This window comes from Equus asinus, chromosome 1 (genome assembly GCF_041296235.1).
Source record: "Equus asinus isolate D_3611 breed Donkey chromosome 1, EquAss-T2T_v2, whole genome shotgun sequence".
Classification (NCBI taxonomy): domain Eukaryota; kingdom Metazoa; phylum Chordata; class Mammalia; order Perissodactyla; family Equidae; genus Equus; species Equus asinus.
In genome coordinates, this window is record NC_091790.1 from 115,270,853 (window position 1) to 115,294,566 (window position 23,714).

General features: G+C 38.6%; 1 protein-coding gene across 7 annotated transcripts in view; it reads left to right on the top strand.

Annotated features, from left to right (window-relative positions):
- The window catches only part of CD36 (CD36 molecule (CD36 blood group)), a 263,195-nt gene that overhangs the window by 232,260 nt on the left and 7,221 nt on the right, over nucleotides 1-23,714 (top strand). For all 7 annotated transcript variants that reach the window (XM_070506177.1, XM_070506157.1, XM_070506170.1 and 4 more), the window contains 9 exons: nucleotides 1,287-1,380; nucleotides 1,941-2,148; nucleotides 11,485-11,645; nucleotides 15,686-15,833; nucleotides 16,285-16,464; nucleotides 17,734-17,825; nucleotides 19,766-19,812; nucleotides 22,275-22,344; nucleotides 23,457-23,644. In XM_070506177.1, the coding sequence (XP_070362278.1) occupies nucleotides 2,029-2,148; nucleotides 11,485-11,645; nucleotides 15,686-15,833; nucleotides 16,285-16,464; nucleotides 17,734-17,825; nucleotides 19,766-19,812; nucleotides 22,275-22,344; nucleotides 23,457-23,644 (1,006 nt within the window). In that variant the 5' untranslated portion in view covers nucleotides 1,287-1,380; nucleotides 1,941-2,028. The remainder of the gene's footprint in view (nucleotides 1-1,286; nucleotides 1,381-1,940; nucleotides 2,149-11,484; nucleotides 11,646-15,685; nucleotides 15,834-16,284; nucleotides 16,465-17,733; nucleotides 17,826-19,765; nucleotides 19,813-22,274; nucleotides 22,345-23,456; nucleotides 23,645-23,714) is intronic.

Consider the following 23,714-nt stretch of genomic DNA (forward strand, 5'->3'; position numbering starts at 1 on the left):
AATAATCCATAACCAATCTATAAATGAAAATTTGGGTGAGTTTATTCTGAGCTTAAATCTGAGGATTATAACCCCGGAGAGTCTTTCCACAAAGGAACAGAGCACTCCAAAGAAGTGGGGTACACAGGGTGGTTATATACCCTCAAAGAGGGTGTTTCACATATGATTGAAATGTCCCTTTTACAATAGTCAGGAGGCTGCTCTGTCAGCACAGCGATTGATGGAAACGGCAGATAGGTCTGCTGTCTCAGTGAGCGCTGCGGGGTGGCAGGTGTGTTGCCTCGGGCTGGGTCATCACAGATGAGCGCTGCAATCAGTTCCCAGACTAAAGAAAGATGCTTAATCTTTAAGGAGATGCCAACATTGGGAGGGGGAGAGAAGTTGCACCTTTATCTCAAGGGCCTTTGTTCTTGCCATAGGGAATCTCTAAAGCAGATATACAATGCATGCTCCACGGCCTTGGTTAGGCCCTTTTGGAAAGACAAGGTCAGACCAAATTAGGTTTACACAAAATGGCTTCCTCATATACTCCAATATATCCTATTAATTGCCATTTTTATTTGTCAGGAATATTTGTTTATAATCTACAAAGCATATTCTGACTGTTTATCAATGGCAAGTCAACCCTATTTAAAGAAAAGGCAGCTGCAACCAAAATAACTCAAATGAATGTGTTTTCAAACGTTTGTCAGAAGTAATAAATTCTCATTAATTCTGTTACAACAGGATCCACTTATTCCACAAATCGTTTTCTTCCAATCTTTAGGAAATAACCACATATTGTATAAAGATATCAAAAGTAAGATTGACAAGGTTGTAAACTATCATAATCTCAATAAAAATTTAAAAAAACATAAGATTGACTAGGTGAAATACATACTAGCACAGACTACTTGACTTTTACAGAATTGGCATGAATCAATTGCCCATGACAAAATGAACAATATTGCAGTTGAATTTGTAAAGAAAAAAAAAATATTTGAGGCTAGTAAGAAAGCAATGCCTACCAAACAAAGCATTCTCTACAATATATATTTTCTTCAAATTCTTTGTACCTATCCAAAAGTCAATTATTAACAATGAAATTGAAAGTGAAGGACACTTCTTCAAAATATTTGTTCTCAACAGTGTTTATAAGAAACAATTCGAGCGTGAGCTCAGCATTCATGAAAATGGGATTTTCTTTTAATCCTGATTATAATTTTGGTGATATTAGAGAATATTCTAGTATTAATTTTCTGACAGTATTTTTCCTCAAATTTACCCGTGCTTTTTTGTCTTAACAGATAGCTTACAAATGATTAGAAAAATTGATTCTTCCTGAGACTCATCAGCTCCCTTCCTGTAAAATCGACATCTTGCTGTCAATTTGTGAAGAAGGTAAAGAAAACATGGGTCACCATTCTCACCTGGCATTTAGACGTAGGAGGCCTCAGGCACCCACATTCAGCTTGCAGGAGAGTTCCAGGGAGCCTGTGGATGGCTGTGGTGGGGGGTGAAGGCAGATGAAAGGCTGAAGATGCAGCTCAGTGTCCCTGGCTAAGGGAAGGTGGATGAGGGTGGCAGTGCAGGGAGTGTGTGCTCCTTAGATAGGGTTTTGTGCTACACTTCAGTGGCCTGGGGTTCATGTGTTTGGATCCCAGGCGGGGACCTGCATACTGCTCATCAAGCCATGCTGTGGTGGCATCCCACATACAAAATAGAGGAAGATGGGCACAGAGGTTAGCTCAGGGCCAGTTTTCCTCAAGCAAAAAGAGGAAAATTGGCAACAGATGGTAGCTCAGGGCCAATCTTCCTCACCAAAAAAGAAAGAGAAAAAAAGAAAAGCATTTCTTTATCTGTAGCTGGCAAAATGATGTTTCCACTGCATGTTTTCTTCGCACTTTGATCTTTTTATACTGATATTTAAGCTTCTGTTTTATGATCTTGTTGTAATGAAGGAACCAGACCCCTTGGAAACCGCCTTACGCAGATCTGTGAGTCTGAAAGAAGCAGGTGCTATACCTCAGTTTCCCCCGAAGAAGAAGCATGGGCTGTGACAGAAACTGTGGTCTCATCGCAGGCGCCGTCATTGGTGCGGTCCTGGCTGTCTTGGGAGGTATTCTAATGCCAGTTGGGGACATGATTATTCAGAAGACAATTAAAAAGGTACAAATCATCTAACGGATATTTCTTGCCATTCTGATTCATTCCATCTTCTGTCTGTCTTTTGCTTTGAGTGTCTGTATTTCGCGGTAACTGGCAATTTTGTGTCTTCAACACGAAGGTGATTACGAACCACTGTGACTCTACGTCATAGAGAAATATTAAAAGTAGAACGCATATATAACACGAGTGCAGTGCTGTCTTAAGTATAAACATCTAAATTCTGATAGAAGCTGTTTATAGGTTTTCAGGTCGGTAGAAATAATTGCTTCTAATTATGTCCTAAAAGTATGTTGATATGCTTTTCAATGAGAAATAAGTAAGTGAATTTAGGAGGGTACATTTATAAAAGAGGCTGCACTTTGGTTAATATGAATAAAAGTAAAATCATATTTCATATATATCACAAAGATGATTTAATATGGAGGCAAGAATCTTTGGTAAAACTGGTAAATTATTTTTTGTTTGGCAAACTACAACTCTTTAGAAAATATGTAATAATATATGATTTCCTTATAAATACTTGCTATTTATGAAGTTTTATATTTGACCCTTAGACCATACTTTTAGAAATGTTAGGTAAGACATAGCTCAGTATATGTCTTTGCACAAGTTAGAATCCACATCCCACTCGAGTCCCTTCTAATCAGCTTCACGCTCACCAACTGTAATTGATAGACAGAGGCAGGACCAGAATAAACGCAGATCTGCTAAAGTCCTAAATCAAGGGATGGCAAATTCAAATGGCTTCGGGAGTTTGAAGATAGGATTTAAAATAAGAAAAAAAGTGAAGCTGCCAAGAACAAGATGAAATGAAGTGCAGGAACTATTGTGAATTTGAGCGTGTGCCCTGCCTGGAGGCATGTATGTTTAGGTTTTTAAACATAATCTTGGCCAAATAAAACATATCTGAGTGAAGGCCTCAGCTCTCAGCCTGGCTGGAGGTCAGTAATCTAGACAGAGGGTTAATAAGCATAGGGCACAGTGCAGAACAAGAAATGAATCAGGAAATGGGCTAACCCTACCTACCAATTCATACTGGAATTTCTGTTAACCCCAAGACCTTTCTCTCTCTCGTCCATTCATCTGTGTTTCACGTCTTGCTCTTACTAAGAACATAAAGTTACCATTTTATTTCACTGAGACATTGACTTAATTGACAAATTAATATGAAGACAATTTCAAATCTAGTTACTGGTGACAAACAGGTACTATTTTCTGAAGTTTCTTTCTTTAGCTAAAAATGCTAAAGACTTTAAAGTTAAAAGAAATCATCTCACTGTACCCTTATGGCTGTTGTCTTACTATAAAAGATGGGACAATGGACATTTTTAAGGTGGTAGTTCCTATACTTGCATGCCACATTTGCTCAATAATATAGTCATTTCTATCTTTTCTATTGCTAACAGACTGAGATCTTAAACTGCATACATTTAGCTGAAAAAAATACTATAAATTGCCCCTCCCCTTGCCTTGGGATTCCCAGTTTTCTTGACAATAGTTTTCATAGAGTCCATGAGAGAGACAAGTGATGGTGAGGGAGTCTATCCAACAGTGTGAGATGGAGTTGCCGTTGCCCCAACACCCTCCCTGCTCTCTACTGGGGCTTCTCTTCTGGATCTTCTGCGGAGAGAGAACAGGGTCAGTGTCTGTGCTAACACAAGGATTATAACTTCGCTTTTGTAAAAATCTCCCAATAGAAAAGCCACAATAATCTCCCAGTGTGCAGCATTCTAGCGTGAGACTATTTTTTCTGACGCATAATTGATGATCAGTAGCTGAGTATCCATCATGTATTTTCTTCTTCTTCTTCATTCAACAATGTTAGTCCATATAGACTCTGTTACGTGGCATGTGAGGTCATAGCATCTATTTTAAGTTGTTGAATATTTATCCCAAAGCTCATGGTAGTTAATCATGAGAAAATAAGAGTTTTGAGACATCAAAATTTGCTATTGTATAACCGCTAAAGGAGAGTAAAACGAATTTTATCTCAACAAGTGTAAGATTTAAATGGGGAATAGTAAAAAAATGGACCTGTGAGACTCTAGAATTCACTTCCAGGGTGTATAGTATGGAAAAATAAGTGCGATTTAGACAAATAAATCTCTCGGAGTGTTCAGTAACTTTAGGAAGAAGGTGGAACTTGAGTTGGATTTTGAAGAAGTGTGGAATTTTGAAAGTCCAAAGAGGACTTTATGAACGGTGTGGAAGGATGGATTAACAGGGTAGAAAAAGTCGTGGGAATGAAACTAAATGCTGTGAAGAGGGCAGGAAGAATACAGAGATTGTGCCAAAAATATGGGATTAACAGGAGAGATGATTAGAAAAGCAACATCGGGTCAGATTGAGGAAGCTTTGCACATCAGGCGGAAGACTATTTAATGACGTGCTAGGCAGTCGTAATTGGTGCATGCTTTTCAGTAGGCGTAAGACTCACCAAAACCTGCATTTGGAGATTAATATTATCAAATGGCTGGCATTTATTCAGTGTTGCTAAGCTCTTCATATATACTCATTCATTTAACCTTCACAGCTATCTATGAGAAGGCACTGTAATGTTACCCACAAAAGTCACGAGACGTTAAATCACCTGGCCCACTCACCTAGCCAAAGGGAGGAGGAGTGAGTTTGCACACCCAGGCCATCTGAGGGCAGACTAGATGACAGTCTTGTACACTCTGCTTCTACAAAAGGAAGGTTGGAAAGCAAGGAGACCGAATATAGGAAAACAAGGAAAAACCATGTAGGACATGACTACTCTCAAGGAGAGCTCTAGACTCTCTTCTAGAAAGATCTTTGCACAGTCTGTACATTGTATAACACAAAGGCTCTGGTCTCATGTGGCAGAGCGCACAGAGAGAACCGATGGGTGAGGGGCGCTAGGGCCGTTTGGATAGCGGGACTAAATTAGGAGAGAGCGGAGTAAAAAGAACGGGCTGCAGGACATCCAGCTGAGTTATTGATAGACGTGTACACCTTCAGAGAATAAAAGAGGTTTTACAGGTTTGATATGATCACCAGTGTATATTTCAAAGGTCCTCACTCAGGTAGATGTGATCATCCCAATTTGCTATAAGTCAATTAAATGAAGAAAAGAATCTTCCATGAGTTTTAATGGTTTCAAACAAAAACTGCACAGTTCTAAAACTAAATGGTAGACTTGCCTTCTAGAGGGTCTGAATGGAGAGACAAAAGAGTAGAGCGATTACTACAGGATCTGTGCAGAATTCAGACAAAAACAGAAGACGGAGAGAAATGATTTCATATGAAGAATAAAAACAGAAGAGTATAATTTTTTGGACGTTAATAGAAAGCTAGCACTCCAGGATGGAGAATAAAATGTTTTCCAGAAGATGAAAATCAAGGAAATAATGGTTAAAGAATGGTCACTAATGATTTTGAAAGGATAATTTCAGTAGGGTAGAGGCATAAGGGGGGATGAAATAAAGAAATAGGGTGTTTTCCCTTGTTATTTTTGAAATCGGGGTTATCTGTGCAATCTTTTACAAAAATAGACTCTGGAAGAAGGAGGAGGTAAAAAAACGGAAACTTGAGGGAAAAATGAGTTCCAAGAACTATTAAAGGATAGTTACTCTCTATCCCAGCTACTAAGCCTGAATTTGCTCTGAGATTTCGATCCAGACATGTTGATCTTGTCAATTTTAGTAATATAAAGATGCTAGGACTTTTTTTCTATAAGACTGTTTCTCCTTTCTCTAGTTTACACAACTATTTTTAAAGTGAGATTGGTATATGTATCTGTTTGGCATGTAGTCAGAGTCAAATCTCTGAATTACTTGTAAACCCAGGGAGCCAAGTGTCATACCCCGGCCTCAGGAGCACTGACGTTAATGCTGGTATTTTACAAATATGGATAAGTTTTAGAACTGTGCAGTTTTTGTTTGAAACCATTAAAACTCATGGAAGATTCTTTTCTTCATTTAATTGACTTATAGCAAATTGGGAAAGTTATTGCCCATATACAGCACCATTAAAAAAGAAGAAGAATTAAAGTGCTTAATCAGAAAAGGCCAGAAAATCATCTCATCTTATCTCATTAATAAAGTGCAGACTTGAAACTCAATGATACCTTCCAGTTCTAAAAAATGGCACCCTGATGCCAGCTCTTGAAATGGTCTAAAATAGGCCAGAAATTTTACTTTGAATATATATATATATATATATATATTTGAATATATATATATATATTTGTACTCTTTATTTCCAAGGGATGTTTCTAGGGAATTCATGCTTTTTATGGTTCATAGCTGAAAATTTTCTCACAAATATTTTTAAATGATTCCTAATAGTTTTGCGTGGAGCCAGTGGGTTCATGCGATCTTGCTGGGTAAGACTAAAAGTCGACAGCATGGGCAGCACGGATGTGGATGTAGAGACTATCAAAGCACTTTGGGAAAAGGTCAGGCTCCTGCCACCATTTACAAAAGATAATTAATCACTTGACATTGTTAACATCACTTGATAAATGTTTAGTGAATATTGTGTAACACCGTAATTTAAAATAAATGTTAATTTAATTTCCCTATGATATTAACTATAGAATGCCAAGAAGGGAAATAAAGTTTTCTCTTTTTTTCCTATTAAAGGCTAATGTTTGATTTTTCCATCATTCAATTATACCATCATTTCCTTTCCCCACTCTTGAAAAAAATGCTCCTTTAGCAGCCTCTGAGAAATGCTATCAGATAAAATAAATAAATCGAAATAATAATTTATGTTTATTAAAATGACTAGACTTTTGAATCAACAGTCCACATTTTAATAATATAAATTAATTTATACTTATATTAATTTCATAATATCCACTTATAGTATTTTCAGATATGGTAAAATAATTTATACGTTTTTATAATATCTAAAAAGCTCAAAAAGAAATGCCTAGAGTGTTAGTCATTAAAGCTGGTAGAATTTGTTTTAAATTTAATGACAATAGATGAGAACTCGAAACAGGCCAAAACAAATTTTAGATTAAAATAGGAGTTTTAAAATAAATTATGTTAACTCCAATAATAAAATCACTTAAAAACAGTATTTCAAGAACTAGCAGGTAAGCATGTCTCATTTTCTTCCTCCACCTCAATTTAAAACCAACATGGTTTACTTTTCATGCCACAGATAGATCTCCCATCTTAGGTTTTACAATAATTATCTGAGGCTAGTTTCCTGAATGTCAGAAACATATAAAATTCAATCGGTTTCACCAAGTTCAATTCAATATTTTAATTGATGACTTGATGATCTGAGTCCAAAGCCACTCTTCGACTCTCAGCACAGCTGTCACCAGTGCCCTCGTGCACTCTCCTTCTCGGAGTGCACACGCACACCCATGATGTGTCCACAGAAGAGGAGTGTTTTTGAACATGGGGAAGTTCCTTGTCACAGGTCCCAAGCAGAACAAACCGTGGGGAGGATGAAGACTCTTTTCAGTATATTTCTGCTTTTTAAGGAAGTTCTGATCTCGCTGGAGAGAGAATAAATATAAAAATGATTAAATAGCAGAAAAAAGTGTCAGTCACAGGATATTACATGACTTATTGCCACATGACTGGTTTAGACAGCAATACTAGGAATGAAGCAGTAACCAGTCTGGGGAGAAAACGGTGTAATTCTCCCTCTAAAGGGTGGATGGGCTTTGTATAATAATAATCGCTAACATTGATTGAATGCTTGCTATGTGCTCACACTGTTCTCAGTGCTCACATTTATCAATCCTTATAACAACCTATGAGGATAAATATTTATTTAAACCACATTTGACTTATTTTGATTCTCAAAAATACTAATTTCATATGGTTCAACCTAATATTATTATTATTATCCCCATTCTACTGATAAGGAAACTGAGGTACAAAGAAATTAAATAACGTTCCCAAGGTTAAATGGTTAGCACATGACCGGACTCAGGATCAAACTCCTAGCACCTAGTTTCATTGATAAAGACGTCACTCCAAGCTTTGAGTGAAGAAGCCTCTACACTTGGTCAGGGTGGGGAAGGGTAAGGGAATCCAACTCATAGATTAAAATCTGCCATATATGAGTCTGTTAATACTTTATAGGATCCTTGAGAAATGAGACAATATATTTTCTACATTCATACTCTACATACTCCATGCACAGAAAGACATCAAGCTCATTTGCATAATTACCCTACAGTTGCCACTCATGTTGATGAGGACTATTGTCCTGCAACAGCTATAATGAAATGAGGCTGGGACTAGTTAGAAGGTGTTACTGTCATAGACATACACTTTCAAATTAATGTGGCAAAATAGAAGTTTCAAGGTCACCGGCTTTCAACCCAGCTGGAGACCATGCCATGTGCGAGTCATCAAGTTGGGATCCAGTCGTTACCGACGTCGGGTGGCCTGCATCCTTAAAGTCAGAGACAGACACTGATGTACACATCAGCGAAGGGAGAGGATCTTAAGTTACCTTACATTTTCTGTGCTCATAATTATCAGCTTTGTACTTCAAATTTAGTGAAAGATTTGCAAACTAGACTAGATAGTCCAAATCCAACATAAAATCAAGGCCTTTTAAGTTCACAAAGGACATGAAATTGTTTGCTCCTTTTAAAATTAAAGGAACTTGTACGATATTTAGTCTTTGTACTCAAGGAGTGGCTATACCATATTCTCATACTGCATATGGTAGAAATGCATTCCTATTTTGACTGCTTGTGTGATTTTTCTCTTTGTCTCTGAACAAACCATGGAGCCATGGAAGCTACACAGAATTGGACTGAAAAGATTCAATTTCCCCATTATCTACTACTAAATTGTCCTATAAAATTGAATCAGACACCTGTTTCCTCTAGGACTCATTTCTCCCTGGACGAGGTTAGATGAGCCCAACTCTAACAGGTGATAATTCACTGCATCCATGTCAACTCCTTGTGTTTCAACTTTCAAAGTTTTTAAAGTATCTCCATGTCAGCAAATAAGGCGAGTGATCCACAGCTTTTGGAGGAAAGGCAGGACACACTTACAGTGTCTTTTGATATTAATTGCACACACGTTAAAGGGAAGGAGGTTTTCTGTCTTGCCAAGCACATTCTAGCACAGTTCCTCTTCAGTTCTGTAAACATTTATTTAATTCTTGTCATTAAGAACTGAAATAAACTATGTGCCTTGAGAAGCACATGTTAAATAACTGGTGTTGTATCAGTTCTTAGGATTCTTATAGCGTGAGAGTAATAATGTGTGTGTGTACATTTGTGTGTGTTTTCCTCTCGTAAAGTCTCTTGAAATGGGTAAGTTAACATAGCTTTCAGCTTCTATACAGATTTCAGCTTCAATACCCTGTCAAACACTTTGCATTTAGAAGAATAGACGTAAGACTTTATCTATATGCAATTTTGTCTTCATATTGGGCTTGTTAGCGTGGAAATAAGACTTTTTAAGAGCAAATTAAAAGCTTTTCAAGGACAGTTGGTGGTAAAAGTAATAGGGTCTGACATTGCTTTAGCAGCTCCCGTGTCCCCACGGGAAACGCGTCGCAACAGCAGGGGGTTTTGTAATAGTGTTTTAGCCTGGTGCCCTGCTGCTCTCTAAGGAATTCTCTGCTCTGCATTAAGCAATAAGTAAAGTATCCTGAAGATATGAGGTTTAATTTGACTTCTACCAACTAAGTGCAGAGATGACAGGAAAAAAATAAAGACACTAACAGCATTGTGTAAAAGAGGACACGTCTAAGGGTCAGAGGCAAGAGTTCTCCTCAGGAGGCCGCTGCTGTCCGCCGATGTTCCCCTGGGCCCCCGCCTGTTTGCTCTGAGCCTGAGGGCTCGACTCGGTGATGTGATCATGTTCAGCAACCTTTCCTGATCTGTGATTCTGCGAATCGATGCTTCCAGGTGAAGGAAACGTGGGTCCGATTGTCCCTGTGTTCCTGGGTCTCTTTAGGCTCGTTTCTGCGAAGCTCTTTTCTACCCCTTCCCCTGGCACACTGAGGGAGGGGGCGAGGTTGCTATGCTGGGCATTCTTCCCAAAGCACTTCATTGGAAATGCTGCTTCGTTTGTGCCAGTTACTACTCCTCATAGACATCCAGCTCAGAGCGTGGCAGCCGTGGAAAGAATCTGGGAGGGCATCCGTGATAACGCCTTCACTTTACAGACAATGACACTCACCCCGAGGGTTCGGTGACTCACTCAGTCCCATGGCTCCTAGAGCAAGGGGACGGGCTTTTACTGTAGGGTTTCCTCATTCTGTCACTCGTATTGTTTCCACTTGTTTATCTTCACTACAAGGGACATCAACAATTTTTAGCAGATTCCACGAAAGAATCATGGGACGACTTCCTCATTTCATCCTTTTATTTAAAGAGCAGTAGCCTATAATAATGAATTAGACATTGACACTTCCAGGTGAAGGGAATAAATAGGTCAGGTTGTTCCTGTATTCATGGGCCTCTTTAGGCTCCTTTTCTGTGAAATGCTTTTCAAGGAAGTATTCACAAATACTCGGTCAGGGTGAGGTAGGGTAAGGGAACAGCTCATCGATTAAAATCTGCTATATATGAGTCTGTCTCTTAGTGCTTTATAAGATCCTTGAGAAATGGAACAATATATGTTCTACATTCATACTCTACATACTCCATGCATAGGAAGACATCAAGGGCACTCACATAATTGCCCTAAAGTTGCCCGTCATGTGGACAAGGACTGTCATCCGGCAACAGCAATAATCAAGTGATTTTTGGAAATATGTGCTGTTTTTGGAAATATGTACTATTGGGTTGCTGCTAATATATTGAGAGTTAGGGAAGCCATATTGAGCAGGACTTTGAAGGGAAGAAGCCAAATTTGTGTTTTTCATCCAGAAGTGTTCATTTACTTAATTTAATAAATGTTAAGTGATCATGCCCAACTTTTGAAGAAAACGAAAAACCCTCCAGTACCACTAGATTTTTCTGTTTTGCATCATTAATGCAACTCATGGAGGGCAGAAGAGAAGTTAATGTTCAACCCGATAAGAAAGTTTTGGAACGGCTCTGATAAAATTTGCCTAGTAAGTGTGTTACTAGCTGTTGCAATATTGTCATCTGGTCACCCTAAAGCTTGCCAATGGTTGGCCTTAAATCAGCAGACAGCTGCAGTATTACACACTGATTCTCTCTGTGAAAGGTTAAACAAAAGACATCGCAATAATAATTTGTTGAGAACATTTCTGTTGCAAGTGCGTGGCAAGGTTGCGAAGCTTCTCGTGAACAAGGTACTTGAGCTTGGTCCTTTCATTGGCTGACCAAAGGTCATAAACTCCCGGAAGTGCTCATATTTACTACAGAGAAATAACCCAAACTTGTTTTCTTCTTCATAGGAAGTTGTCCTTGAAGAAGGTACAATTGCTTTTAAAAATTGGGTTAAAACGGGAACAGAAGTCTACAGACAGTTTTGGATCTTTGATGTGCAAAATCCACAGGAAGTGGCGGTCAACAGCAGCAAAATTAAGCTTATGCAAAGAGGTCCATACACGTACAGGTGAGTGGTCCCCCCAATTAAGTGGCACGCTTTCCGTGACCCTATGTATTTCTAAAAAGGCTTCTAATCAGCAAATTCTATTGTATTGAAATGTACGTACTATTTGCTTGCCAGTGGTATAATTTGAAATATTTTGTTTCTGCCTATATAGAATCCTAATCTAAGGATTTAATGATTATAAGAAATACAGATCTTATTATAAATTTACCAGCATCAAATAATTGCCCTACATTTACGAAGTTACAGGTGTTTCACACTTGTGGCTTATATTCTCAATAACTCTGAAATATGCGTGCTGAATACAAAAAAGAAGTCTATCAGAATTTAAAAACCAGAGAATTTTAAAATCCTAAAATTGAACGGATATGTTGTCAGTGGTTCGCAAACTAGGGCTCCTGGGCCAGCAGCATCAGCACCACCTGGGAACTTGGCAGAAATTGCAAATTCTCAGACCACGCCCCAGACCAGATGAATTGGGGACTGTTGGGCTGGACTCAGTCCTGAGTCTTACAAACCCTGTGGGCGATGCCCACACACACTCCATGTGAGAACCAGGGCATTAAACTGACTTTATGTAACTACAGCACCTGTTAGGGATTTCTATTCAAACTAATTTCCAGGTCATAAAGGTGTTTATATTTATTCAGCTGTTTCATTCTTCTATTTTCTCCAGTCCTGAGACTGTCTATGCTACATCTTTATCCTCAAGTCCCTAATAGTTTAATACCCTTCTGAATAGAATCTTTGACAATTAGAACCAGGGGAAGCGATTAACCAGAACTTTTCATTTAAATTTAAAAAGCAGTCCGCAGGGCGTGTGAAGTGATTGGTCCATATTCACACAAACCTGGGAGCTGGTACCTCCTAGTTGTCTGCATACCTTTCCTCTATTTAAATTATAGACCATGTGTCTTTTCCAACTATCAAAGTAAGAAAACGGGAGACGGAGGTGCCGAAAACACTTACTTTACCCAAGGATTTGGAATATATTCATGATATCCATATGGGAAAAAAGCCAGTCCTGCTGTGTTGTTTGTTATACAAACGTGAGACTTTCCGTTGAGGATAACGACACCTAGTTATACGCTGTCATCAATTCTTATCACAAAAATTCATATTTGTAATGATTTCTTATAATTCGTAGTCTTACTCTCTTATCTGTTTTAGATGGTCTATAATTCTATAATTTCTTTCCTCTCCACGCATTGATATGTTTCTAGATTGACAACTCACACTCGAAATATAACAAAATTATGGCGGTGATGGGGGTTTTCCTGCTGCCATCGTGCGTGATCTGAAAGCTGCAGGGGACCTTGGGGCCTTCTCTGTCCCAGCAAAGGTCCCCGGTCTCCCATCTCAATGCACATGTGACTACCCACACCTCTGTCACGGAAGACTTGGTCTTCATTGTTACAAGAAATATCTTACCCTGGGAAATATTTTTATTTTTTCATGTTCTTATGGTTCTTATGTTATTATCAAAAGCCTGTAGGAATATGCTGTCCCCCAAAAATGCTATAGCTCTGATGTGCACCTGTGAAAATCTAGAATTCACAGGACCTGATGAGACCCTAAGCAGAATTGTTTAAAAATTCCTAACCCTGAGTGAACTGAATACATGCGAGGAAAGAGAAGAGCAGTTAGAATTTTAGAACTTAGCATGTTTTCTGTTTAACGCTTTGTTTGTTTGGGGGAGTTTATTTATTTTACTTTTAAGGATATTTCTCGGGATATGGGGAAACCTTAACATAACATTGAATCTAGTCCTAGTCTTTCTCCGATGGGTGACAGCAAACATGCGTTTTATTCTTAGAGGCTTTTAGACCAAAGCGGGGTGGATTAGATCTATTTGATTGACTTGGAGAGGCAATGAGGGGAGGATTGGAGAGGAGAAGTTGGATGTGCAGCTGAAGCTTATAAATGATAAACTCCTGTTTATAGAACAGCGTGAACAGGGTTTCTGATCACCTAGAAAACCCGTTGTCTCACAGTGTCTCCCAAAGGGAGTCGTCAGTGTCTGCTCGGAAGGCTTCAATCATGAGAAACCGATCACCTTTCAGAAAAAGTTAATAGTTTGAGAGTCTTCCGTGTGTTGAGGTGACGCTGGCTCCCCGTGAATTACACCCTGAGTCCAGTTGACACTGGCAGCGTGGGGGACGTCTCTCCTCGAACAGAATCTCAGGCTCATTTGGCTGATGCTAACGTGTGTTCCATGCAACTTTGATTGATGAGGTCTGACACGGGTCAAAGCATGATGTTGCCTGGATTGAGATCTTAATTCTATATGTTATGTCTGCACCACCTCTGTGAAGACTCAGTAACGCCTTCAGAATATCCTCAGGTCTAACATAAATCTTTGCTTTTTTTAAATTTACTTTGCTTTGGCAGGAGTACAGAGAAAGCAATCTTGCGAAAAATCTGAGGCAGATTCCTCCCTTTGACCTTATTAATCAACACTTTCCAAAACCTGCAACGTTCTAATTTTTAAACAAAACCCGAGTGATTATGCTGTCTTTTTAAAAGTACATTCTAAACACAGTCCTCAGTTTAAAAGGTTTTTCTCTTAGGGAGTGCCATCTACTGGTAAAATGTTGTGAGTACAATTTAAGTAAGCTCTAGAATTTGGGTCACAATTATTTTGCTATTATTTCAATAGCTATACATATACATAAGTGTTCCTGAAAATTAAAGTATTCAATTTTAAATGTTAATAACATGGAATCTAATTTTAGAATACAATTATCTAAGAGAAATAGTAATTGACTAGTAACACACTGTCCTGGGGGCTGTTTCAGACTTTTCTGTTCCTTGTGCGTCTACAGTACTCCAAGAAGAGTAAATCATAACATTTCAATAAAATTATTTGAAAAACAAAATATCTTTCTAGCTGACTGTGAATGTTCTTTTAGAAGAATGTGAGCTATTAGTTTATTCATTCAGAAAACAGTTATAGAGAACTCTCCACATACGAGGCTGGACTTGGGGTATAAAACCCTCTGAATCCTCTCCTACGAGAATTTACATTTTGCGACATCCTTGTGAAAGGTGCGTGTGTGTTTTTTTCCCTTTCAGTCCCATTTTTTTCGGTCTTTACCTTAGTTTTCACTTCACACAGCAGTCAGTCAACTATGTGGTCGTGCAATGAGCGGTGTACATCTCATTTCATCTCTGTGAATATTTCCTTCTCAAAAAAGCCTTTTCTCCATAATCGTCACCCTTCACCACATTCCTAAACAGTCATTTGGTGTTTTTACAGCGTAGGGGTGTCAGAGCCAGGAGCTCAGACCCAATAAGTGTTCAACACACAGGGGGCAGGGCGATGGGCAGTCGGTCTGTAAACCGGGAATCGTATTCCATTCGTTATCTTTAATTCTCCATAAAATACTGGAAAATGTGGAAAAGCCGTGGCTGGATAGGCTATGTCCTGTGAGCATCCTTTCTGATATAAGAAAATGGGCTCTTAATGTTCTCCTGCTTAACTCTCTGTCTGCCCCTCGCCCTCAGGACGAGGCACACACCTGGGTGTGGAATGCGACCCTTTGTGTTTGAGACCTGGCTCCCTGCCGTGGCTTCCCTTCCCATGGTGCTCCTTACTCTCACTCTGCAGTCTGACTATCTGCCTTCCTGAACATACGCCTTGTTGTTTGGATGTCTACTTTCCACCTATTCCTCCTAACTAGACTTCCATTTGTCATTCACACCACTTAGGTGGAATCGCCACCAAAATGGGTCTTGACCCTTCCCCCGACCATGACCACCCCAAGCCTGGGTTGACACCTGCTCTGTGTCCCCCTCGGGCTCTGTGTGAACTCCCACAATGACAGATACGACTTCTCCCCTGAGACGCAAACTTAAGACCCACATCTCTAATTTGCTAGAGGCCAGGCACTGGCTTATTTGTCATTTTAACCCAATTGTTTAGCATAATTTCTGACATGTTCTATTTACTCACAAATTATTTGTTGCATGAATGAATGGCGTTTGAGACCCAATGTTCACTTGAAACAATTATTTTGATTTTATTTACTTCTGTTTTGCAGAGTTCGTTATCTAGCCAAGGAAAACATAACCCACGACTCTGAGAACCACACCGTCTCCTTCGTACAGCCCCATGGTGCTATCTTTGAACCTTCACTCTCCGTTGGAACAGAGAATGACACGTTCACTGTTCTCAATCTGGCTGTAGCGGTGAGTAGAAAAACCACAAAATTATTTGTCTTGAAATACTCTAAAATCTGCTATAATTAATCTCCTGATTAGAACTATCATTAAATACTTATTTTGTCATTTTTATAAAAATGTGTTCCTATGTTATTATTTTAAGTGGAACTATGGTCATTTGGAAAGATGACAAAATCGTATAAAAACCAACTGAATTAGAAGACCAGTTAAAGTGCATCCTAAAAAAAAAAAGGACTTAACTTTGTTTTTCTCTTGTGGCCGACACTGAGGCAGAGAAATGCAATCACCTAGGAATTAGACAAATTACACTTTTAGTCCTGGCAAGATTTGGCAGTAGTTTTAAAGATACAGTTAAAATTTTTTTTTATTAAACCTAATTCTAGTATTTAATCCATTTATTTGTTAAAAATGGGATATTGCAATTGATGTTGCACAGTGTTTTTTTTTCTTTTTATAGGCGGCAGCTCATCTCTATGAAAATCCATTTGTTCAAGTAGTGCTCAATTCACTTATCAAAAAGTCAAAATCTTCCATGTTTCAAACCAGAACTTTGAAAGAACTCTTGTGGGGCTACAAGGACCCGTTCTTGAGTTTGGTTCCGTACCCTGTGCCTACCACAGTTGGTGTGTTTTATCCTGTGAGTACCAAATATAAACGTTGATATTGTTATGCTTTAATTGGATAAACATAATAGCATTGGCAATTCATAATTTTATAAATTACTTTGTTAACCCTATTTATTTCTGATCTGGGAATATATACCCCAATTTTTTAAAAGCCCCTCTCTCACATGGCTTCAGCTTTCCTAGTTGGGACAATTTCCTTATCTGAATTTAACAATTAACTTTAAAATTAAGAAGCTGAGCTTCCATCAGCTTTCCCCTCTTCGATCAATATGCAGTTTGTCTCAAGTTGGGTTGTAAGCTGGTGAGGCTCTGAACACTGCTTTAAGTTTTGATTCCCCTTCTCAAAAAATCAAGTTTAACACCATATTTTTATGTGTTAAAATAGATTCATTCTATCATTTCTCCTTCTCTAGACTCCTTACAAATTTGTTTTAAGGTAAATTTACAAGTTAGACTAAATTTGCAGGCAATGAAATTAATGAATCATCCATGTAGTATTTTAATGGAATTTGTTAGTAAGAACTTCCAGGGGTCCACAGATGTCACGAAATGCAGTTTGGAGAAAATGTGAACTCGGTGATGTACTTAGTTGTCGCTTAATGTTTTAAATTATAAATAGGACAAGCAGGTTATTGAATTGGCATTTTGACTACAATTTCATTTGGCGCTGTATGTGACTTGAGTTATAGTCTCCAGTCCATTGTTGTTATTTTACTTTTAGATAGTGTTTAGGATTGCAAGTTATTTGTCAATTCCCTATGAATGTAGAAAGCCTTACAGGATCAGAGATTCAGTTATTTTTTAACTCAAATATTCACAACTCTTTCTTTGGCTAATTCTGTTTTTAATTTTTTTATACCTAATTTTCAGTAACCACTTATTAAAGATGGTAACATTTAGAATACTTCTAGAAACCTGCCATTGTTCTCATAGGTTTTGTTCAATATCCTCTCACCTCAATACAATGTAATAATGATCAGAATTGCCTCACTGGCTTAGGTGTGACAAAACGTACTGGATTTAGATCATGTCAACTTCTGATGTTTGCTTTCTTCCTGTGTCACATCATCCAGCACTTATTTCTAGGCACCTGTTATAACCTATCTTTCTAAAATGGTAACCACCAACAATTTTAAAACTTTATCGCATATGTACTTCAAATCATATGAAATGATTATGAATAACTGTGTTTGGGAAATGTACAAGCGAGTTAATTACGTTTCATAACTTGAAAGATACGGCTTATTCTAGAAGTAATTTTTTCTTGTACGTCTTTTCAGTACAACAACACTGTAGATGGAGTTTATCAAGTTTTCACTGGAAAAGACAACATAAGCAAGGTTGCTATAATAAACACTTATAAAGGTAAAAAGTAAGTATCCAGGTAAAGAGTGTGTGTGCGTGTGCACTGTCACTGGGCACTCTAAGTGGGAGTGGTATTCATTTAACAACTGAGAAAGCACAGGTGCCAGCCTGTGCAATAGACCTGCCTGTCCCTCAGCCTGGAAACTCCTGTCCTGCCAGGCGTCACCTTTTAGTGTGACAGCTGAACACACTAGTGCACGGCTGCTGAGCATCAGCACCACTTTAGTGTCTGGTTTACCTTTATGCACAGAACCTCTTGCATAAAGAAATCCAAGGGGACTGCTTCCATCTCTGCTGCATCGCCCGCATTACAGAGCATCCCTGCAGTTAGACAGGGCACAGTGATAAGGAGGGAGAGCAACATGTGGGCTGATCTCCAGGACGTAGACGTAGTTTACTGGGATTTTTTTGTTCAGCATGTCAAATAAAAATTTTTCATTACAGTGACATGACTGAACGTGTCTATAAAGACGGAAGCTTAATGTCTCCATGCAAACACTTTCATGATTTCCCCTTCAAATATTTCTTGAAATCGTTTTCTATATTGATAACTCAGCTCTTTCGAACCTTTGTCAATGCAAAAAATGGAATTCTTATTTCAAGTACGGTTCTGAAATTTACGTATTACACTTGAAAATAAAGAGCATGCCCCTCGGTAGTAGTGATAGAATGAGATGTGTTCATAAGGCCACGGTTTCCTTTCTTTTCCTAGCTCCTGTCTGTTCGTCTGGAGGATACATAACATCATACACGTTTTGGAAAGAACCCCAATAAATATCAGAGGGAAGCTTTCTTTTATTCTCCTCAAAGTTAATAAATATGCTTTAGACCAGTTATTTTCTGAAAAAGAATAATCAAATCGGAAGAGATGAAACGTTTTTATTAATAGAAGTAACCATTGCCCCCCACCGAGTCCCTATCTAAAAGCTGTTACAACAGTTGAATATTTACTAGCCCAGTACTTTTTCTTCTAGAGTCCGTAGTCACACATTTTCATGGAAAAATCTAGTGGAGGAAAACGAACACTTCTAAACGCTCATTTCAGGGGAGGTCACATCACTGTTTGTGGGTTGAGGAACATGAGCATTTCTTCCATTTCAACATTATGGCTGCTAAGTGCTCCTAATTGGAGTAACAGTTTCACATCAGTTTAAGATTATGGGGTTAATTTAACTGATCAGTGCGACACTGAGCACAATGAACAGCTCATTCTGTTTGAAAAAGGAGCATCAGCTTGTGTTGACATTCCACTGCACGATGTTAGGAAAGGGAAAAAACAGTTTTTCAACCACCATAAAGTGGCTGAGATGCAGAGAAACTATTACTGTCGTTGTTTTTATTTCTTCCAGATATATAGACATATATATTATCTAGACACCGGAGTATACATTAATAAACTCTGTCCTACTTTAGTGCCAGCTCACGCAAGAGTTAAAAGGGGGAAAAGTATAAACTGATTATCTACATTTCCAATCTCTATTGGTCAAGCATCTGCTTCTCTTTCTCTCCTCCTCTCCCTCATACTGAGCTTACATCAGCTACTTAATATTTTCCTCCCATTCAGTCTGAACTCTCAACATACTACCTAATAATTCATTTCTCCCATTGGAAAGAAATGCTCTCCTAAGAAGAGATCTAAACGTCTGATAACCGTTTCTCAATTTTCTTTTCTCAGAACTGTGTCTGTTCCAAATTGTTTCTAATTAACAATGTTTGGCAGTTTTTATTTTTACAATCTAGCCACTTAATGGTATCAGGCACTTAGTTTATCTCAACGAGATGAAAGCTTCCAACAAAACATATGGACCGAATGTTGTAGCACATTTCTGAAACTCAGCATTTGTCATGCCTGATCTTTATTATTTTAGCAGAAGTATTGAATCCTAACAGACAAGGTAATGTGAGAAATGAGAATGTTTGTTCATTTTCTCTCTTTTTCCTCCTAAGGAACCTCTCCTATTGGTCAGGCTATTGTGACATGGTTAACGGTACAGGTGAGTCCAGCCGCGTTGTGGTAATAGCCCCAATGAACCACGTTCCTCTCTCCCACAAACCCACCGTCACACCTGCAGTGTTCTGAGCAGGAAGGTGTGCTCTTGCCTGTCATGTCCCCACAACACAGTTCAGTCTCTGTTCACACACAGGCTTAGTAAATACCCGTCTAACATGATGGGACTTGTGGAGATCAACCACAGAGGGTCAGCCTTCATGGCAGCCCTCAGGAAACATTTGCTCTGTAAAAACTTTGCTTGATGAACTGCCTTGCTGGCAATGGAAGTTAGGGGTTAAAAAAGCTTAGAGAAGTAGTTGCCATTCACATCTTCTGTAAATAATGTACAGATAATAATTTAAAATTGAAAGAATTAAAAAATCAGGATAATTGCAAAATGTAAAATATATTTCCAAGTGAGGTTTCAAGCTGAGGTAGGCTCAGTGAGGTTGCAAGACAGAGCCATCCACTTTGAACAAGATGGTCAGAAGGGAAGCAATGAGAACAGCAAAAACAAATAGCAAGGTCAGATGTCTACAAACTGTAAAAAATGTCTGCAAAATGGACATTCAGAATTAGAACTGGGAAAGAATAAAGCACTAGAACTTAGAGTGTGCTTAGAGCTGACTTATTATTCTCCCTGAAGAAAAGCAAAGGACGCACATGCCTATTAATTTGAGAATTAAGGTTTTAAAGAGCGATGGGAATCGAATACCATGAGGTAATTGAAGTCAGAGGTGAGCTTTCAACAACTATTCAGCAGAAGCAGAAGCACGAAGTTTATGAAGTTGGTGAGGCCACGCCTTGTAGGAAAACAAGACAAAGAAGATGGAGACAGTTAAATGTAAAGTTATGCAAAAGAGAATAAACAGGAAACACAGGAGACGTTTATTTTTCCAAAGGTATTGTTGAATTTTGCACATTTATTTAACTTTGATATCTCTCCGTTACAGAAGAAAACGTCAAAAACTGTTGAGTTTGCTTTGAAGTACTTTGAGCCATGGGGATGGGTGAAGTAATTCTGTTCTAAGGAAAGCATTTCTCCAAATAAATCGTCAAGTGACCCCATATGACTAACACTAGTCATTGCATAAGCATAATACTTCAGAGAAATATACTGTGCTGCTTTTAAATACTAAAGGATTCATTGTGAGCTTAAGGAAAAAAATCATTAAACAATCTGCCCAAAGCTAAGTAGAGAAATTTTACAAGAGGAAGTAGAGGATTCCTTAATGACCATAATATAAATACATGAGCATCAGGCATGAAGCATAAGACGTAAGGCGAAAATGTTGACATACATCCGATGCTAACGTCAGCTGTCTCGCGGTCCTGACCCCTGGTCGTTGCTGGTGCTATTATGATGTAGTCGTCAATGATGTTTCAGATGAGGGTTTTTCAAGCTGTTCAGTGTGTTCTTTTCCTTCGGTGGTTAAGGTGGTGGGCAGCAGTTGTAGGCAATGCCCCCTCAGGGACCCGTCTGGGGAGTTTAAGCTAATCTTTGATAGCCATTTCTCTCCATACCAGGGCCAAGCTCACTGGGATCCTCCGTCAAATTATCACATATTATCACAGGGGTCTAAATGAGATCTCATAAGGTCATGAGGTCCGGGCACTTACCAGAAAAAGAACCTGGAATTCATATCTGAAGGATGGGTCTTGCCATTTTGAACAAACACGTTCAATGGCAGCTCCTTCTGGCGGTTCTCATTTGAGGGGCCAATGTAGGAGTCCTCTAGTTGCTTCTTCACAGAGCCGGTGTGTGCCATAACCCCGGGAGAAATTCCATAAACTCAGCAAAGGCCCTTTGTAGTTGGATGCATTCATATGTTTTCAAACCATTTGCAGGAAATTCTGTTTTGTGAGACAACTTTAGTGAATGATTTTAATGGTTGATCAACCATTAGGTCAGATGAATGAACCTCTATCAAAATAAGGACAGTAAGATCCCAACAGGAATTCTGACTGAACTTTATGTTGAGAAGCGTGCCCCTCCACCGATGAGGTGGTGGATTTCAGAAAAACACAGTCACAGTTTTAAGATGTGATTTTGCCACTATTTTTTAAGCCCTCACTTATTTTTAAGAAGTGAGAAAATGTAATACGAAAGTACAATGAACGTGTATAGTTTACAGACTTCTGAATCTGGTAGCTGCTAGCCACATGTCACTCTTATGCACTTGAAATGTGGCTAGTACAACCTGAAATGTGCTGTAAGTGAAAAATACACACTGGATTTTGAGATTTTGTTAATTTTTATATTGATTACTTGTTAAAATGATATTTTGGCTTAAATAAAATATACGTTTCTTTTTACTTTTTAAAAATGTGGGTACCAGAGAATCTTAAAATCGCATATACAGTTTGCATTATATTTCTGTTGACTATGTGGTAACAGAGACTTCTCAATTTTTCTATGACACACATTACATCTAATCCCTTGCTGTTGGCTTGATTTTTAAACAGACGCAGCCTCGTTTCCACCTTTTGTTGAGAAGACCCGGGTATTGCAATTCTTTTCCTCTGACATTTGCAGGTACGCCAAAGACTCCAATGTATTTCTATGAGTCAAAATTTCTCTCCCCACATGACAAAACACAGACCAAGAAGCTCATACTTAATAATCATGTTCTTTGAGAAAAATAAAATACACTTAAGGAAATTATTCTGGATTTATTAAGAATAAATACAATATGGAATCCATAATGTGTTTAACTCTAAAATATTGAAGGATGTAAAAGGATATTTTGCACAATACAAGTCATTTTCTTCTTTGTCATTTCTAAGCAAGAAATATTTTTATTTTACTAAACTAGTAGTATGTTTAATATCAGTCAAGTCTAGAAGGGCATGCCTGATCTTTCTGAAGATGTCCAGAGAAGGTGATGCCCCTGTCACAAACTATGCAAATTAATGTGCCTGCTGCCACTACAACATCTTCTCAAGTCGATGGGGCCCAGAAGGCAGCACACAAGCTTGGGAGCCCACACCAGTTTGCTTGAATCCTAGCCCTGTTCCTACAGACTTTGTGGTCGTGGGCAACCTTCTGATATCTCTGAATCTTTTCCTTATCTGTCAAATTGAAGAGAACAGTGTTTCTTCATGTAGGGCTGTCTGGGGATTAGAAGGTATGTACGTCGAGCCCCAGCACGGTTGACGAGGTTTTGGGGGACACTTGGTAAATGATAGAGGCCTAGGAGATGCATATCCAGCATTCACATGCACAGGCCCCAGTGAGCGGGTGGCCTTTCTCTCCAGGATTAAGTTTCGAAAGACAGAAATTTTATTTTTATTTCTTTTAAACTGGGCACAGATAAAGGACGTGAGGGATTCATATAAACATTTAATCTATAGAGGAAATTAAGTACGAGAAAGGGCTTCAGTAGGAATGCTCCATGGTAGTTCACAAGCCAAAGTTAGCAGCTTTGGAAAACAAAAGTGAGAATAGCTCATACTCAAGTATTGAGTTCCCGGATGGTTTAAAATCTCACCAGAACTTTTTTTCTGAAAATTAAACAAGAATTCTAACAAGAGTGTATTCAGTTTTTCTACATCAAAGCAAGAATATAAATCTGAAAGTAAGAAAACAGGGAATCTCCAGATTGCGGTTCAAGTTCTGAGAGTGGAGGTCTTTCTGCCTGCGTCCAGGTCGGTCTACGCCGTGTTTGGAGCTGACGTTAATCTGAAAGGGATTCCCGTGTATAGATTCGTTCTTCCATCCAAGGCCTTTGCGTCTCCACTTCAGAATCCGGATAACCACTGCTTCTGCACAGAGAAAATCATCTCAAAAAACTGTACGTTGTACGGCGTGCTGAACATCGCTAAATGCAAAGACGGTGAGTGAGTGTTCTCAGTATCACAGTCCGTGACCCGATTTGCAGTATTCTTTAAAATGTGACCTTTACT